The sequence below is a fragment of the Macrosteles quadrilineatus genome, unplaced genomic scaffold, assembly GCF_028750875.1.
Source record: "Macrosteles quadrilineatus isolate MER2022 unplaced genomic scaffold, UCM_ALF_1.0 Scaffold_3__2_contigs__length_128488019, whole genome shotgun sequence".
Lineage (NCBI taxonomy): Eukaryota > Metazoa > Arthropoda > Insecta > Hemiptera > Cicadellidae > Macrosteles > Macrosteles quadrilineatus.
In genome coordinates this window covers 674,343-692,876 of record NW_026542596.1, presented here as the reverse complement: position 1 = coordinate 692,876, position 18,534 = coordinate 674,343, and the positions used below count along the sequence as shown (strand labels likewise).

The 18,534-nt window shown below is 34.8% G+C and overlaps 1 protein-coding gene across 2 annotated transcripts in view; it reads left to right on the top strand.

Annotated features, from left to right (window-relative positions):
- LOC128989655 (sensory neuron membrane protein 2-like) overlaps positions 1 to 18,326 on the top strand; it is a 60,773-nt gene extending 42,447 nt beyond the window's left edge. For both annotated transcript variants that reach the window (XM_054411621.1, XM_054411622.1), the window contains exons 8-11: positions 2,329 to 2,507; positions 9,141 to 9,259; positions 11,998 to 12,123; positions 16,284 to 18,326. In XM_054411621.1, coding sequence (XP_054267596.1) covers positions 2,329 to 2,507; positions 9,141 to 9,259; positions 11,998 to 12,123; positions 16,284 to 16,538 — 679 coding nt within the window. In that variant the 3' untranslated portion in view covers positions 16,539 to 18,326. The remainder of the gene's footprint in view (positions 1 to 2,328; positions 2,508 to 9,140; positions 9,260 to 11,997; positions 12,124 to 16,283) is intronic.
- Positions 18,327 to 18,534: the final 208 nt, after the last annotated feature.

Genomic DNA, 18,534 nt, shown 5'->3' with positions numbered 1-18,534 from the left:
TTGTCTGTTTGTCCATTATGTCATTCCGTCTGTGACGCCAAAATGTCATTTTACGCGGACTACTCCTAGAAAACTAGAGTACCGATCAAGGTTCTAATCATTTTTCTGTATAAATGGATTGGTGAGAGTGTCTTTGGCAATAAAAACATGGCCTCGCTTCTTTGAAAACAAAATAACGGACCATCAAAAACCCAATTTTGATAGATTTTTGTCAAATTTTCTACCAATGTTAACTATTACATTTTATGAAATAACGATCAGCTGTTTGGATTAGTTCTCTCTTCTAGCTGTCACTGATATGTGTTTACAAATACCGCAACCATTTCTGATCAAGTTTTAGCACATGAAAACCAAGTGAGATTAAAAACGTACTTAAACGATTTAATTAATCGCAAGCGCAACGATTGTTATTGAGTTTTTATAACTGGGGAAAAGACCGTGAATCAGTGGTGTATAGTGCTGGTAAACTTGCATTTTTTAAATAATCGTCACCACTCATTGACGGTGTTTCAAGGACAGTTGTGTAAACTGCAAAGTAAAAAATCACAACTGCAGCAGGTGATCATGGATGTTGCTGCGATCTTGGAAGATCTTTATGAATTGGCTGTGATCGTAACAGAGGTGTTTAACTTACAGATGTAGCTATACTTGCTTTTCCAATGTATCACTTTTGGTTTCTACTTACTAACATTTCGACAACGATATCAGTACTTTTCCTAAGGAAGTAAAACTACAAAGGTCCAAAACCCCAGATTTGTGCGTTTTTTGTCACATTTTCTCCGAGTGTTTGCTAGATATATGTACCAATTATGGTTTAGAGATTACGTAATCTTTTAAATAAGAAATCTTTGTTTGGATAAAGGTGGTTTCCTCAAACTGTTATTAATATTTTAACATTAAAAGTTGCTTACAAATAATGCTATTAATGGAAAATAACTTTGATTTTCAAAAACTTACTTCCGTACTACACCACATCAAGTGAAAGTTTTTTTTTTGCAAACCATGGTGAGTTTTTAAAGCTTTACGTTGTTAACGTTACATGTTACATGTTTTGTGGCCTGTGTATTTATTTATTTATATATTTGCCAACGGATTAACAGCTATAAGGCCGGGCGTATGCTGAGACGCACGCGGCGCAACGCATTCAACGCAGCACAAGGCAGAAAACTGTGCCGTCATGTTATCTTACGACTAAGCTGAGACGCACGCGTGTATGTGTCTGACACATGCGTGGGCCGGCATTTCACAGTTTTTGACGCATGCGACACAGCTTGGGTACAAGCACAAAACACAATATAGACGAACCAATTCCTCAATTTCCTTGTCGGACTCGGAGTAGTAGGTACTTTCAGCCATCTTGACAACTAACCAGCTGTGATCTCTGCAACTAAATGTGTGTGCTGCGTGGCATGTCTCAGTTTGTAGTAAAGACACAGATTTTCAGACACACTCAACACAACTCGTGTGAAAGATGACAAAAAACAAATGAGCGTCGATTGAGTTCCAATGTGAATTATCTGTGGTGTATGAAGTAAACCATGCAGTTATGAAACGTCATGATAGGACTATCGGAACGGAGCTTTATAATTTAAAAATATAGTTATTTCCATTTTTGAATCCTCGTAACACATTGCACTTGTTCTTAAACTCCTGTTTAGAGCTGAAAATCCAAATCAAAGGTTCATAAGCTAAACTTAAGTAACTACGGAAAAAATAAAGGAAAAAATACTCCGGCCGAAGCAAACCTGTAAACTGAGCAAATTTCCGTTTACTTAATTGGATATTATTCACTAAATCATATCCTTAAAAAGGATAGATTCATTCCCTATTTAAATAACATAAGGTATAAAGAGTACCTAACCTATAGGTTTGCTCTAGAGGGAAGGTAATAAAGTGTTTTTTTCCCTCATAGCTTAGTATAAAATGAAAAAATGAAAATATTAGCTTAAATAAGAAAATGAGGTTTAGTGGTGGCGGATCCCCTTAAGGTTTTTAAATCTCTGTGATATCTCCAATACCAAACATACAGTTACAGTTATAGAATGAAATATGAAAAAGACTGGTGCTCAGCTTGTGGTAGATTTGTTTCATAACAAGCTTTGCAGGAGGTGTGGGATTTAGAATTTCACAGTACTCAACCGTCTCAATATCAATATATTTATGTGCTTGCATTCAACATGACTAAGCATACTGAAAAAAACTATTATTTGAGCATGTCAGATTTCCTTTGATACATCATCATAAAGTGTAATGTTTTGAAACTCAGATTTTTATATAGATTCAGCCTGTTCAATGACAAATCATTACCGATATTTTTCCATTTTCCAGAGTGTTGCCAATTTACTATCAAGAAGAATCCGTTACTCATGGAATAGAAGTGTACAAATTCTCAGTGACAGATTGGCTGGACAGCAAAGATGAAAATCCTGACAATGAATGTTACTGTATGGAAGAAAACGAGAGGTATTGCTTCAAGAATGGCGTTAGGGACATAAGTCAATGCATGAGTAAGTTAAATATCGTAGCTGTTCAAAATTATACTTTGGTTAACAAAATAAAATGTTCACAAAAGTAATTAGTGCAAAAAGAAAGTCAGTTGTGAAGTACGTGTTATGAAACAGATTTGAAGTTATCAGGAAGTAAAGTTTGTTGTTAGTTTTTTTACAACCTATTTAAAACGCCTATCTTACTAGTCTGACAAAATTAATACAAAACACTGCCCATATCCTTTATGTCATCATTTTCTATTTAATAATGAAAATGTTTGCATTTGCTCATGCAAAGCATAAGCTCGATGTACATTTCACCACAAGTGTGGCATCTTCAGGTGCTGATTTGAGTTTCTTACATTCTTTTGTCTTTCTATAGGTTTTAATGGTATGTGGAATGTGGTACCAAGAGAATGGAATCTATGTATTTTATGAAAAGAATTATATGACTTAAATTTGGTTTTTCTTTTTCAAGTTCTATTGGCTCTTCTACCCGACCGATTTTCAAGATTTAGGTCTCAAATTGAAGGTATGCACACACAGATTTCACATCAAGCATCGGCAAATATGTAGCTACAGTCACAATCGGCTTATACGTAAACGAGTTATCTATATTAATTTGAAACTGATTTTCTTTGTGACAGCTAATTTGAGAGAACGGCTGGGCGTAGAAACTCGGTAGAGGTGTCTAAAGAAAGGTCTTGGTCTGTAGATGAGCCATCAAAAAATAAACGTGGTAAATTCCCTTGAGGCTCTGCCCCAGTGGCCTTTGAATTCCCATCCCATGTTATTCTTATGGAGGAAAAACGGGGTTTTTGTCACAGCTAATTACAGAGAACGGCTGGGCGTAGAAACTTGGTAGGGGTGTCCTAAGAGATCTTGGTCTGTAGATGAGCCATCAAAAGAGAAACTAGGTAAATTCCCTTGGAGCTCCGCCCCAGAGGCTTTTAAAGTTCCCTCAGCAGATTTGTTTACAATTTTGGCCATATGGATAATTTTACACTATACTTTTAATGAGCCAGCTGTTATGAGCATTTACTTAATTCGCAAAATTAAATGTTTACATTATTAATTATGATTTTAAAATTGATTTTCCACTGCATGGCAAGTTTTTTATAGTTTGAATAAAATGATGAATATTTATAATAGGTACGTTTTATTTTTAATTTTTTTTTTCAAAAATCTATGTTTTAATGCACTTATAAAATGTTGTATTATGAAATCACTGGGACATATCAATTTCAAAGGAACAGATAATTATTCCTTATTGGATTAGCTTATATTTATTGTAGGGGTTGGTGCTTGCCTTTTTTGGTCTACTTTCAATAACCATTTATCATTACATTCAAGAAAGAACATCAGAGGTTTGTGAGATTATTAGCATAAAAGTTTTCAATAATCAGGTAGAAAATTGTGTCAAAAGCCATGCAAGTGTAGATGAGTACGTTGAGGATGTGAGCTGTGTTCAAGTTTTTACCACGGAGTATGTTTAATCTATGGTTTTGGTGAAGTAGGTGAATTGAAGGCAATTCAGGTATTAATTAAATAAAACAGTGCCATCACATCTCATCTCTTTTGCATAATTTGTTGCCAACAAAGCCGAACTAGGTTATGGATGTGGTTCCGCAAATGTTCAAGATTTGTGTCCAAACTTCATGGCACAATTTCACAAAACTACGCCAGAAGTTAATCAATTAGCGAATAAGTACATTTAGATTAAATACATTGGTCAATGTGGCAAGAGAAGGAATCAAAATTGTTTGGACCTCCATCGAAGTAAGAATGTTACTGCTTTTTGGAGAATCAGATATTTTCATCAAATAAAAAAAACAGATTTAATATGCCTCCCGCGGATAAAATTCCATATTTTTATGACCAAACATGGTGATTCACTTATACAATCCAAATACAATCTGAATGATTTTCCTAAAGCAGATGGAACCAGTTATTTTAGTAATATTGACTCTTTCCGTCAGATGACAGACCAATTATGTGAACTTCTTTCCCCATATAGTGAAAGAGGTGTTAACATGAACTAAAGTCATGAACAAGAATCAATTGTAAGACCCCTGAAAAGCCTTTTGGGTAACCTAAAGGCGATGAAAGGACGGAAAATATTGATTCCAACGAATTCATTAACCGCGTTTTTTAAGGTACACAATCCTCTTACTGATAATTATGTTCATCCTCCCTTCATTTTACTTAGATTTTAATAACTTCACTCTATCCATCGCAGTTAGCTGAATTTACCTAAAAACTCAAGAGTAACCGTTGATTTTGACGGGATTCACCTAGTTTATAAAAGTATTGTAATCTGAACACCGAATCTATATAATTAATACGCTACATGAAACTTTGTCAGTTGAACTCCTCCGCCATTTCTTAACCGATTTTATCCATTGACATTTGTATCATTTGCAAACTGGCCTTACATTTTTGAAAAAGTCGCTTGGGCTCTGCCCCAGTGGCTTTGAAAGTTCCCATGTTATCCTTATCAAGAACATAATTGTTTACATTTTGATCAGCTGTATAATTTAATTACTGTTATTTATTTTTCCTACAGTTACCTAAAAATGTACATGTTCTCTCACTGATTTGAGAAAGCAAAGTGGCCAATTCGCTCATCAGTGAGACAATTTTAACATTGTCTCACTCTAATTACTTTGTCTCACTCCAGATTTGCAACGTGAAGGCACGAAATAGTGAGCGCGTAACATGCAGGCAACGTCGTATGCACGCGAAATACGTTGGCAGCACTGGCTGTAAATCAGCTGGTCAGCTGTTATACTGTTGTATTTGTCACTTCACATTAAATGTTATATTAAAAGTTCACTTCTGTGTAAAAATAGGTTATGTTTCTTCACAAATTTATTTGTTTTATGGTAACTGTAGGAAAAGTATAATGTGCAACTCGAGTTCAAAGTACAATTGCCTCACTCGAGAAACCATTCCCGCACTTATAAGTAAGGAGTAAGGATTTCTCTCGACTGAGTCAATTGCTCACTTTTCTCACTAGTTGCACAAATAACTATTTCGATTCAAAGTCTTTTCAACTCTTCGGAAATTATGATGACTCTTATTTGTTTTTAAATAAGTACTTTACTCCTTTGCAATTGCTCGATTTCGAGCAACGTGTTTACTAGTGTCTTATGGTTAGGACACTGCCAGTTTGGATAATGTTCTGCATACAATCTCGTCGCTCCTCTTGCACTGCCATAAGTAATTTCAAAATGCCCCCGCCGCAGGAAACCTGCAGACTGAGCGAATTTCTATTTATGGATTTCTACTAAAATATTCCCAAAAAATTTGTCAGATTTAATTTCTTATTTAAATAACATCAATTTTTACATTAATTTTAGTGAGTACTTAGGTTTGCTGCAACCGGGAAGATATCAAGGCGTGTTTTATATTGCAATGTTGATAGCTTAGTATGAAATGAACAAAATTTCCAAATTTGGATAAAATATATTACTAAACAAGCAAACTACAACAGTTTATTTATTCTCCATAAGAATAACATAGAAATTTTAAATTTAGAACTTTTTAAATTATCTCCGTAACCATTGGGCATAAAAAACGCTTCAATATACAAAATTGTTTCTTTTATTAAGCTCTACAAAATGGTTTGGAGAGAAATTATGATTTTTTTGTGTTTTTAGGGTCAAAAAAAAAGAAAATCCATTTTTAACCCCATAATATTTTTAAAATATTATAAAATATTATAAATATTATAAAATATTGGGGACGGGGGGTCCCCAAAGTCCGATTATGCTGGTTCGCTAACTCATTGAATGAATGTATGTTTACACGTTTGAACAAAGTTTCATCATTTTTTGCTGGATGTTTATTTGGATTTGAAATGTTTTAGGGCACCATTTTGTTATTAGTGGGCCGATTTTGGTTTTCTTTATGTCAATTGTTATGTTTTATTAAGACCTGTAAAATGATACCAAACTCGACTATACTTGTCGTTTGAAAATGTTGAGCTACCCCCTAAGGGCAAAATTTTCAAAATCGGCCATAACTATTGTAGCCTCTCATAGCTAAGAAGTTTGCCACAAACAGATTTCAAATATCTCAAATGGTTGAAAAGTTAAGGGGGGGTGTAAGTTACTTTTCAGCCACCCAGTATAACAGATGATTATAAAGATATTTAGACAATGCAAAAGGAGTATTAGCATTGTTTAAATGGAGAAAAGCGGTCATGCATAACAAAAGAACACATTTTTCTGTTATTATTGATCTATTCTTCACAAATAAATAAGGTATCATTGAAAACGGCATTAAACTTAAAAAACTTTTTTGTCACTTGCAATTTTTTGGAAAAATTCACGGTTTTTGTGAAATTTGGCATCAAGTATTTTAAATGGCCACCATTTTTAAACAGTTTATGATCGTTTTTTATTATAATTTCAAATGGAAATAAGGCTTAACACGATTATTAATACTACTATAGTAAAAAATAGTTTAGCAAACCAAAAATCAGTTGTAACCTGTTAAATTGTTAAACTGTTTTTGTTGAACTCTCAATACCAAAAATCAATACTAAATAAATCAAAATACTTAATTGTTTTTCAAGCTAAATTGGAAGGTGCAATGAAATAAAATAGAAAAATTTTACTATATTACAAATATTTAAATACCCCCGGAACAGCAAACCTGCAGACTAAGCGAATTTCCACTCGCTTACATTTTTACATTACATTTTTTCTCAAATATTTCCATGAATAAGACATATTTATTCCCCATTTAAATAACATTAGATTTAATTAATTTAATTTTTGTTGATATGATATTTTAATTGCTACGTTAACCTAGAAATCCACTTTGCCTCCTCAAACATGAGGTGTAAGGCTGCCACCATAACAGAGCCAAATAATACGTGATTTCACGACCAGGGCATCATGACCATCACATATTTTTTCACGACCAAATTAGCTTTATGAATTGTACTGTGTTATGGTCGTGAAAATAAATGTTAAACTTTGTAAATTGCACAGTTTAGTTTAATTGCAACACAAACTGTTCTTATAACAGTATAATTAGGCCTAATTGAAGAATTAAAAAAATTAGATTTTTAACTATTTTTACATAGACAGGTATCTTTATTGCCTCATATAAGTTAAAGCTTATGTATAGGAGTTATGTGTAAAACTATTACATTTTAAAAATTAACTATGGTTTATCAAGTCTTGTGGAATATTATAGTAATAAGAGTAGTGGAAGGAAACCCTAAATAAACAATATAGTGATTCTCGTTAATCACCAACTCCAGACCGTAACACTTGTCCCTGACCACAATGTTGATGATTTTGGATCATAAAAAATTCAAAAATTGATACCGGTATATCATCATATTCCAATGTTTTATGCACACAATAAGGACGCCTCTTTAAAAAACATAGAGGTTTTTCATATATCGGGAAGGTTTGTTCGGAGCTATACAAACTTAAAAAGATTTTTATCAGCTTTCTTTTAGATTTTTTTAGTTTTAGATTTTTTTAAGAAATACCAAATATACCAACAGCTTAGTGAGCTTTTTATTGCAAAATAGCCTTAAAACTAAATCTATTTACAGCAAAACATATTTATAAAAATTCCATTAACTATTTTTAATATTCATTTTTACATTCGTTATGGTTGTGACAAAATTTTGTGTTTTTCCGATTTGCTGTATTAATAAAAAACCACCAAAGGTATTGCGTTACCATACATTTTATAAAACTTCAAATGGCAATGAAATAAAAAAAAATAAAAAAAGTTCTGAAAAAGAGAAAAAATTATTGTAACAAGCTTTTCTTGAAAACGTACGTTTTTAAATTTTCACTCATTGGTTGATTATTGATATCCATCAGATTAAAGGTCTTTACAGTGCTGTAAATTTGAGCTCAAAATAACAGCTGGGTAAAAAATGGCAGATTTGAGAAATATTTGAACGGATGCCATTTTTGACTCTGTTGTCCGTTTGAGTTAGAGTTTGTAGCAATGTATTTTACTAAATAAAACCTCTAATTTGATACCAAACTCGACCTATGCTGCTATAAACCTATTAAGTATAAATTAGTTGGCCTAATGAACAATAATGGCCTAAGGACACATCTAGAGAATACGAGCTTAACTTGATACCCACCCAATGTCCTAATATGTCTATAAAATTAATAGGTTGATTTGCTAGATATAAAAATCCAACAAATTCTTTTAATAAAATACATGGATTCCATTCTCTTGGTCCTACATTCCACATACCATTAAAACTTAGTAAGACAAAAGAATGTAAATTTTAAGGTAGGTAGAAGCGCTTTCTAAATTTCAAAATGTATTTTCCAATCTTTCATAAAAAAAATAACCCAATCCAAATATCAACAGTAACAGTATAAATAGACCATTTTAATTTATTTGGTTGCCTGGCACATTAGAGAATGTCCATAGCTTATAAGACTGTTTTGGTATGTGTTGGCATTTAAAGAATTTGAAAATACACTTTGAAAAGCACTCTAAAGATTAAAATACAGATTATATGTGTATTAATATGCATGAATTTTAGTCTGAATACAGACGTTTATAGTTGTTTTAATTTATATAAGGATAAGGATTTTAATTTATAAAATAATAGGGGAACTCTTACAAACTTTCCTGCTTTCTTGGTTGCAGACGCTCCTATAGTAATCTCACATCCTCATTTCTACCAAGGAGAAGCTGAATTTAGAGATTACGCACAAGGCTGCTCACCCGACCCAGATAAACATCTAAGCATGGTGTATCTTGAACCGGTTGGTATTATACAGGGTTATTACAAATGATGTTCATGATTTCAGGCGAACCTAAAGGCTAGTACTCACTAGGACACCCGGTCGCTTATCAACCGGCGACCTAATTGACGAGCGACTAAGTTGATGATTGAACGTTTTATTGCTGGGTGGTACACACTAGGATACCTAGCACTTTCAACCAAGCTGGAAATCAATCAAAATTTGGTGGGGATAGACAATTTGTTTTGTTCTGGTTCACGCTTAAGCCTATCAAAGTGTGAACCTAAATGACAACACCATGCCCCCGACGGAGAGGAAATAGCTGCTGAAGTTTTGATTATAGTATTAAAAACTGTTGGAAGTAGAGAAGAAGAAAGAAATTGTTTAGAAGATTTAGGGTTAAAGGGTGGCTTTAAAGTAGAAATAGTTACAGCCAGCCACATCGGCACTCCTACGAGCTTTTCGACTTAAAAATCCACAGGATTTTAAGAACTATTTACATATGTCAGATGACAGTTTCCGTCATACTAAGCAACCAGTGACACCCGTGGCACCTCACATAGAAAAAAAGGACGTCAGATTGAGATTTTAGCATGGGTTTGTTTCGGCAGTTCATTTTTCGTTGTACTGCGCATGCGCTAGCCGTCTTTAGTTGATCAACTTGGTCGCTGAAGCGTACACACTCTAGTTTTTTGAGAAATCTGATTGCCTGGCGATAAAATGGTTGATCGGAAACCCCCAGGTTTTCGATACATGTCCGAAAACCAAAAAGTTGCCTGGCAACCTACAAATCGCCGTCAACCAAATTGACAGACGCGTACACACACGGCGATATTTGTGCAATTTGGTCGCTCGTCAACCAGATCGCCGGTTGATAAGCGACCGGGTGTCCTAGTGAGTACTAGCCTTAAAATACAGTTTTATCTGTTATACAAAGACATAAAACTGTTACGAAAAACATTATTGATCACATGAAAACATTTGAAGTTTCCTTCCAGATTCACAAGACTAATGTTTGATATGAGAACCACTTTGGATACGACAGATGTCAATACTATAGTCCAGCCTTTGCTATACTTTGATAAGGGTGTCCAATGTTTCTATAGCGTTAGTAGTCCATTGCCGGATCCCAGGTATGCTATCTGGTAATGGTATCGTGTATAAGGTCAATCGAAAAAAAACAAAACACAAAATACAAAAACAAGAAAAAATCGTTAATGGAGAGATCTTAGAGGCCAGTTCAGAAATGTCTATCGTACCACCGCGCCCGATCCACCTTTCAGGCAGCTTATTGTTAAGTACAGTCCTAACATCCAAGTTAATGGCTAGCTTGTGATTGGTTATTAGACTTGTGTAGAACATTAACATTTTACTAGTCAAGAAAAAAACTGAAACTTGTTAAAGTTCTTAATGGTACTTTTCATGCTGGGACTTTAACATATTATACAAACGAGAATTCCATACCAAAACCATTATGAAAATAAACATAAGTCATAGTTTATGGTTTTATAGTTTTAGTGCAGCCTCCAAGAAATGTAGGAAAAGGGGGTTTTAATTGCCAGGCCAACGTATCAGAGTGGGAAGTGACATTCATAGGGAAAATAACTATGTTCTAAACCTTATATTGATTAATCAATAAAAAGTAAACTTTACAAATGCATTATGTCTGACTTACAGCACGTTTTTAAATATACGGCAACTTATTCCATTAATTAATGATAGTTATTTTAACTTTTGTGTTTTCATTCAAGCACCAAATAGAATGTGTATTACAGAAAAAAATAAATTTAAATTAAACCTTTTACAAGTATGTTAATTTACAGCGTTTCTTAGTGTTTCTTAAATGTTTAACAATATTCAAGATTTCCCTCTCATTAGTTGGTTCTAGGTTCTAGGTATATACTTTCTAAAACTCTAGATCCTAAAAACTTATATTTCAATTTATCAAAGCTCCTAGCCATGTTTGAGAACAAAAAAAATTACTAAATTCGTTTACAATAATTTCAGGGTTTTGTATCACTGATTCCTTTATTTTCAAACTTATGTTTGGTTTCAAATTACATTTTCTGCCAAGGTCTGTATTAATAAGGTTCCATATGGTTTTACTAATATTGTTTGACTCTCTAATTCTAGAGTTAAAATGTTCTTTTCTAGCCTCGATAAGCAGATTACTGTAGCACGACTTGTGGTAGTTGTAAAGCCTTTTAATGTCAGAACCACAGGATGTACTAGCTATCACAGATTAAAAAAAAATAACATATTTTTTGCATCTAAAATCTTTTTACTTTTCCAGAAATAACTTGTATTCTTGTTTTTATTTATGTTTAATTTCTTTGTTATTAAAGGAAAACTCAGATCATAATAGTAGGAAAAACTGCAAAAAATCTATTAAACATCTCATTGGCTGTTTGACTACCTAATACACAATTCCATGACTCATTGTTTAAGTGGTAAATAAAAGTGTTTGTATTTATGGTATCAATAATTCTTTTTTTTACAATTTTTGTGCTGTTTGTTATTTTGGTTTTTAACATAATGGTACCTAATTGAAATTGCATAGTGGTCTGATACACTGGATCTAATACCACAGTGACTATGGTTACTTATGTACAAACTATTGCTTACAAAGATATTATCAATACATGTTTTAGACAATGGTGTTACTCTGGTAGGTTCTCTTATTAGATATTTTAAACCAAATTCAAGGCTTATATGCTAAACATAGTAGCTGAGTGATAAAATTAAATCTGTGTGTCCAGCGATCTGGTGTACCAGTAAAAGCAGCTAAGAGGATTCAGTTCAACATGCCACTCAAGAGGATTAAGGGCTTCAGCTTTGTTGAGAATGTCACCGAAGGAATCTTCCCTCTAATGTGGCTTGAAGAGGTTAGTACAACTTTATGGAACATATGAGTGTCTACATAGCTTGTCAGCTAGCCAAGTCCAACCGCCACACTTGCTCTTTACCGGGTTTAACAAAAGCTCTGGAAAAATGTTGACTGACTATAACACGCCACTCACCAGTGGCGGTTCCAGAGAGGAGGCCATAGGGGCCATGGCTCCCCCTCCCCCCGAGAATCAGGAATTTTTATTTTTTTAATTCAAGCTTTAATTTTAAAAAATGTCTTACAAATTGCCGCACATATCCCCGTTTCCCACCATCCTATGCCTTCGTCACGTCAGTCATACAGTACCTCCTACTACCCACTAGTGGCTCAGTAGTCAGTTGAGTATTTGTTTTGTTACGGTTTATTTGTTAGTAACACAGTTTTACAAGATTGGACCTATATGCATTCCTCCACTTAAGCACAAGCATATGAGAAAATTATAATGGTAAGTAAAGGAAGCGTTTAAGGCTTAGGCCGTCGACACACGGGAAGACTGTTTTCCAACTGAAATCGGCAACTAGTTGGACAAACTAGTCACCAGCGTCCCGACCAATGTAGTTAGGTGGGACAGTGCACACGGTGCGACTGCGATGCGACCAGTCGGCGATCAGTCGTTAAGCAACCGGACCTGCCGGTTGCTAGGTGATTTCAGTCGCCTGGTTTGAACAACTTTTCGCATATTTGTATTGCGCTTCTCAAAGATCGGGTATACCAACTGCGATAACTCTTCGTAAGTACTTTTTGACATCCTGTTCATAGACTGAAATTTTGCATCTGTTTCTTTTAATGCAGCGGCAGCTACAAAGAGCCTACATTTAATATTTGTTTGAACATAAGGATGTACCCAATACCTTCTACGTTCTTGATTGTCTATAAAACACCAGGGCTTCTTAATCACTACCACTCATTTCAAACACCATACACAGTACACAGTATCGTTATAACAAAATTAGAACTCATTTACTGTCTCAACTCAACTACAGTCGCGTCCGTGTGCGGATTTAACCAACGCAACTGCAATCGTAATCACGTCACAAAAAAGTTGGTTCAACTTTAGTTGGGTTTCAGTCTTCCCGTGTGTCGACCGCCTTAAGCTTTGCTTAGCTGTTTTCTAAGCTAGGTTAGTCTAGACTCAAGATTGAGCAACCGCCATTAGAGTACTACGAGTGTGACGTTGCTGATGTCTACCTGACTACCACACTGACGTTTCTACAGAGTATTCACTCATGTAGACATGTGCGTTCAAGTGTATACATCAACAACGTCGCAGTGTCGCACGCGCACCCATCCGGCTGAAAAATGTCGTACAGATACCATCTATATTAAAACCATAACCATTATAACCATCTATATTATATTATGCTTAATCTAATACTCCCCCTGGATACTGGCGCGTATGTGGTGGAAAACCGGGCCGTGCCCACCATTCGAAATAGTGGGATACTGAGGCAGGCGGGTCGAATGAATCTCTCTCTTTTACAAAAACATACATTCTTTCAACCTGCTCTGCTACACTTATTTTTTAACATAAAGATTTCAAATTTATATGGTTTTTTTCTAAAGACAGTGCTTATTACTGTGTAGTTAGTTTGAACCTTAACATATTTTGTTATAGTTTATTTAGGCAAAGTAAGATTGATGGTCGTTTTTTAACACCACTAAAAAGGAATACAATGTGCGTCGACATTATGAAACAAAACATTTAAAAATATACATATGAAATTACAGGGCCAGTAAGAACAGAAAAAGTGTTATCAAATGAAAAAAGGAAGTTGTGCACTTAAACTCTCCATTCAGATTACAAGATATTAACATTTTTCTTCGCCAGAGTGCTTAAAATGTCGACTTTGTAAGTATAATTTTTCAAAAATTTCCGGGGGAGGACCCCGTACCCCCCTCCCACAATGAGGGGTATTCCATACCCCCCAAACCCCCCGGTGGTTGTGGCCATGCTGGCCTAGAATTAGAATACCCCACACACCCTCAATAGAATGGTCTAGGTGAAGGTGGTGCTGGCGCAAAATACTATCATTGTTGAAATGTGAAGAATTTTTCTTTACTTTAGATACACTATTGTATTATCCTAAAAAAAAAACAATCGAAACCCACATTTAAAGTTAATAACATTTAAGACAGCTAAATAATACGAGCATAGCTTGACTTTAAAAAATGATTATTTTATACTTAATTCATAAAAAAGTACCAACGATAATGGGTAAAGTATACATTTTTCTTTTGCATTAAATAGTAGTTATACTTATCAACATCAGTAAACTTACCTTACACCCTATGGTAATTGTTTAAAAACACATTTGTTAAAAATAGAATGATTTATAAATGTATTAAAAAATAATAGCATTGCTTTAGGTTTGGCCCCAATTTAATTCATAATTCAAAAATTAGAAACAGATTATTAAATAAGAGTAAACATATTAATCTCTTTTAGGGGATTGATCCCTTAAATTTAACGAAATAATTAATTGTTAGTAATTACAAATATGTAAATGATACTATTCTAAAGGTTATGCCAAGAAGTACCTTAATTGAGAAACAGCCTAGGCTAGATTCATATCACTGAAATGGAGTCAAAATACACCATGTCCAAACAAAAAAAATAATAAACTGAACAATTTTAAATTGTTATATAATACGTCCAGGCATACCTAGTCTATTTTGAAGGTGATCATATGATAACTGAGCTTAAAGTTTTGTTCAATATCAATTGTAACTATCAGCTGATTCATTGTTGTCGCTTGAAACTTGAAATTTCAAAATATTGCCCTGTCATTAATCAGGCACCATGAACGCACGAGAGAAAGTGGTACATTCAAAGTAAGTCAGATATTGCACTGCAAAAAACATTTATAGAAGACGCTATGGTTGACATCCACCATCACGGAACAGCTTTTAAGCCTGGTATGACAAACTTATGTTAACTTGAAGCTTACAACATTTAAAAGGTAATGGTAGGCCTAAAATCCAAAATGAAAGTCGCTGTGTAGCGCGTGAGTTAAATTTGTCAAAATCTAGCATTCATAGAATATTTAAAAAAATGTGAATATGAAAGCTTATAAATTGAAAATTCTACAACAAATAACCCCAGATGACAAACTTAAACATAAACACTGTGCAATTTGATTATTGAACATTTGTTACCTTATAGCCTTTGTTCTTGTAGAAAGATGTTAAATACTGCAATATATTTTGCCACAGTGTGTGGCATCATCAGGGAGACGAGAAGATCTATTTACACATTTTATATACACACAGTTTATATACACATCACCAGACCGTACGCTTACGTCGCGGCGGCTTCGCGAGCGCGAGCGCGGGCGTGGACGCGCGACGAACACCTGTTGTGGTGGATCACACTAGTACCGTCACTGTCTTTGTTCACTGACCTACTACTGCTGAGAAAGGTTGGTTTTGCGGGTTGAGAGTGTTTGCTTTGTTGGGGTGGGAAACTTTCTCTATTGCGGGGTTGCCAAAACCCCAGCTTTGTGGTTTGCTTGCTTATGAATTTACTTTGATCAAATTTGGAAATGTTTTTATTTTATACTAAACTATTACCATAAAAAATACCCTCCCTGTTGCAGCAATCCTAAGTACGGCACTTGTTAAACTAATACTATTTAAATAGGGAATAAATATGATAATTTTAAGGAGATATTCTAGTGTAAATCAAATAAGGGAAATGGCAATTCTATTAGTCTGCAGGTTTGCTGCAGAGGGGGGTAAATACCATTACTTTACACTCTTTACAACGTATCTACGGACCCACAATGGTGTTTTGTGACGAGCGGCAACAACACTAGATCGTGTAGTGCCTACATACCGAACCACGGCAACGTCTGCAGCGACTTCTGGCCGAGACTGTACCGTTGGACCTTGTGAAATTTGGACATTGTGAAACGGTGATTATTTGAATGTTATAGTTTTGGACCTTATGAAATTTGGACCTTGTGAAAGGCTCTGTTTATTAATATTTTAACCGTTGGACCTTGTGAAATTTGGACTTTATGAACCTCACCCCTCTGCTAGTATCAGATAAATGTGCAGCCGAGGAGCATACTAACCAAACGTTGCTAGTAGTTTGAGCCTTGTTTTTACAACAGTCTCTACACTTCTGTTCACTTTGTTTTCTAATTTTGTTCACAGTCAGTGGAAATAGACGAGGCTCACCTTTGGCCTGTCAGGTTTGTCTTGATGGCCGAATGGATAGTCAACTTCATCTGTGTCTGTGTGGGTTCTCTTATGGTGAAGATTTTCGTCTGTGCGTTGCTCAGCTACCTTTATCTCACCAGAGCTTGCTGCTTCCGTAATATCTCCAGCAATAGAGTCACAGCTATCTTCTACCACCCTAGGAGCTCGAGTGATACTGACAGAGCTCAGCCGGATCAAACTACCATGTGATTTTGTAAAAAATACAAACACAGAACTAGAGTCAAGCTTCGGCTTAAGGTTTGCATTGAGGGCAAAATTGTTTCATGTTAAGTTTGTGCTCAAGACTTTGTGCTAAAGTTTGAGATTCGGTTGAAGAGGAGAGCAAAAGAGATGGTTTCATGATTGATTAATCTCCTCGGGATAGGATTGTAACCATTACAGATTTAAAGGGTAAACTCCCCTTATTACCGACTACCCTTCATCAAAATGTAGTAAATCTATTAGAATTGTAATTATGAATGTTAAATTAGTTTTTCCCACAGGTTACCTGACAAAGTTGGCTTCCTTGTACTGTTTATAGTACAGAAAGCTGCTAATTGCTGCATATTTATACTTTGTCGTACGGTTTATAGGTACTTTGTCGTACGGTGTATACTTTAGCGCACATCAGGATTCCAACGAAACAACATAAAACAGCATGGTTCTATTATGCACGTAATCCGTGTACGCTTGGAAATAGGTTGGCAACACTTAAAGATAATATACTATGAGCAGCTGATTGAACTACGATTTAACCTGTCATTTTGTGTTTATAGTTTCGGTATTTCTGAACTTTCTGGACTTTTCTTTTAAACGTTTTTAAAACATTCTTACGATCTTAATAGACAAGAAAATACCTTTAAAGAATTTTTTAGACGCGGAAACCACTTCAAATTACAAAAAAATACGGAACTATATTCTCAAGTCGCGGAGTACATTTCTTGCAGAGGAAAAATAGCGGAGTGATACGGACCGGGTACTACTTTCTCTAGGGCACCTATTTGTGTTGCCAGCTGAACCTAAAAACGTGTTGTATAGTGTTTGTAAGACTAATTATTTATATGCTTTATAGTGACTTTAGGAAAAATATAATGTGTAACACGAGTGCAAAAGGCCTTTGCTGCACTCGAGATCATTCCGCACGAGCCGCAAACATTGCTCTTGTGTGCAGCAAAGTGCCACTTTGCCCACTAGTTACACAAATAACTATTGAGGCACTCATTTTCTTTTGCCGCACTCCAGCATTTCAACACAAAACAGTGTGCATTTAATAGGCATGTAATACGTGTACGCTTGAAAATAAGTTGGCAAAACTTAAAGGTACTACGACTACAATCAGCTGTTGCAGCGTTTCCGATTTCGTTCAATGCTTGGATTTAACCTAACCTAAAAACATGGTGTATAGTGTTTGAAAGACTGATTAGTTATATGATTTATAGTAACTGTAGGCAAAGTATAATGTGTAAGGCGAGTGTAAAGTGCCTTTGCTGCACTATAGAAACTTTCCACACCCACCTGCGGCTTCGTGCATAACATTTCTCTTATGTGCAGCAATGTGCCACTTTGCACATTAGTTACAAAAATAACTATTGCTTTATTACTCGTAGTTTTTAGTTTTAATAATCAAAGAGTTTTTGGTTAACTTGTGTTAAATTGTTTACTGTTCTGTTCTTGTATTTTTCTTTTCTGTTATATTGTAAAATATGAGGTTATTAAAGAAGAATAATGCAAAACTAAACATTTGGTAGGCCTAAATCAATTTCTGTTTTTCAAACAGCTGATTGTTAAACCAATGGAAAGGGCATGTTCATATTGTTTCGACAAGTTTATGTTTTGTCTCAGTTGCTTAGTTGAGTACAACGAAGCCTGCCAACAAATGGCTACTACAAAATAAGAAAATGGCATTTTACTGTCAGTCTTAACACGAGGCACACACACTTAAAAAATGGCCCAAAGGTTTAATGATACTTTTATTTTATATTACCTTAGATATAATATTGACGCTGAAATATAGACACAATCTTTTACACTGAAATATAGACAATAATATTGACGCTGAAATATAGAAACAATCCTTTACACTTTGGCTATTGATTGACACACTATGTGAAGTAGACATTCCATTTCCTTACTAAAGTTTAAGCCAGTAGGTAAAAAAATGAAATTAGTATAATTGGGCAACCAACAGAGTGTGCTATAGATAGAT